Genomic DNA, 1303 nt, shown 5'->3' with positions numbered 1-1303 from the left:
AAGTTCGGTTGCTCATCCAGGGAGCGCAGGAAGCGATAGGGGACATTAGTACAGTATTTCTCTTGGAATTCAGTTACAGACAGGAGGCAGCGGCAGTGAATTTGCAACTAATGAGATCTTCATTCAGAGATTGCAGAAATATAGTAATTAGATGAGTGATGTTCACATCAAATTTTGGTATGGGGTTAGATATTTCAGGAAAAAACCCATCTCCCCATTCACTCCCTTTGCGTTAACATGGCTTGTGGTGAGGTGGAGGCACGAGAGAAAAGGGAAAAAATGGCGCCAAGAGACCAACGGCTTATTTTCAAACTTGAAAATGCCCACCATCACGTATAAAAAAGCAGGAGGATGCACGACTACGTACACGTTGATTGGTTTTTCGAATACGAAACTAAACTTCACACAATCCCACTTTACCGCATTCCCTCCTTTTACAGCTGAAAAATGACTGACTGCTGTTGAACACGCTCTCTGGCCAGAGGCTGGCGAAAAAAAAAGTGGATATGAACCGAGCAGAGAATAAATTGCAGAGATGGATGCTGCAGAGACAGTGGGAGGATTCAGCTCTTACTGATGCAGTTAAAGGAAATGTGAAGCCAAACCCGATCGGGAACACCCGTGACACTATTCTAAATTCATAGAACATTGGTCACTCAGGCAGTGACCGTGTAATGAGAAATAATGTATTTCCGGACACCCTTACAATCGTATTCTATGATATAATCTTCCTCTGCTGCCACAGGCAGTAACAGTATCCAATAAAAAGGAGATAGAAATGTAGCGATGTTAAGTACAACAGCCAGGGCTCGACACATTAAAAGGAAAGTAATTCAATCCGACAGACGGTTCAGCTCCTTTCACAGATGCTGTGAGTGGCTCTTAAAAGAGCCTTTGGGTTGTCAGATTCATGGACGGTCACTTTACTTTTTAGCGGATCCAGCAGCGGAAGTTTTCTTGGGCAGCAGCACCGCCTGGATATTAGGCAGCACCCCGCCCTGAGCGATGGTCACCCCTCCCAGCAGCTTGTTGAGCTCCTCGTCGTTGCGCACGGCCAGCTGCAGGTGCCTGGGGATGATGCGGGTCTTCTTGTTGTCCCGGGCCGCGTTGCCGGCCAGCTCCAGGATCTCAGCCGTCAGATACTCCAGCACCGCAGCCAGATAGACCGGCGCTCCGGCACCCACACGCTCAGCATAGTTACCCTTTCCCAGGAGCCTGTGAACACGGCCCACCGGGAACTGCAGGCCAGCCCGAGACGACCGAGACTTCGCTTTGGAGCGAGCTTTCCCACTGCCCTTTCCTC

The 1303-nt window shown here is 49.0% G+C and overlaps 1 protein-coding gene across 1 annotated transcript; it reads right to left on the bottom strand.

Moving 5' to 3' along the window:
- Positions 1–793: 793 nt before the first annotated feature.
- LOC122547388 (histone H2A-like) lies at positions 794–1300 on the bottom strand (the record flags this gene model as incomplete). Its single annotated transcript, XM_043686015.1, has 1 exon — positions 794–1300. A coding segment is annotated over one exon (377 nt), but the record flags the coding sequence as incomplete, so codon positions are not given.
- Positions 1301–1303: the final 3 nt, after the last annotated feature.

Source organism: Chiloscyllium plagiosum, unplaced genomic scaffold (assembly GCF_004010195.1).
Source record: "Chiloscyllium plagiosum isolate BGI_BamShark_2017 unplaced genomic scaffold, ASM401019v2 scaf_4631, whole genome shotgun sequence".
Classification (NCBI taxonomy): domain Eukaryota; kingdom Metazoa; phylum Chordata; class Chondrichthyes; order Orectolobiformes; family Hemiscylliidae; genus Chiloscyllium; species Chiloscyllium plagiosum.
The sequence above is the reverse complement of the archived record's forward strand: the minus strand, read 5'-3'. Positions and strand labels throughout refer to the sequence as shown.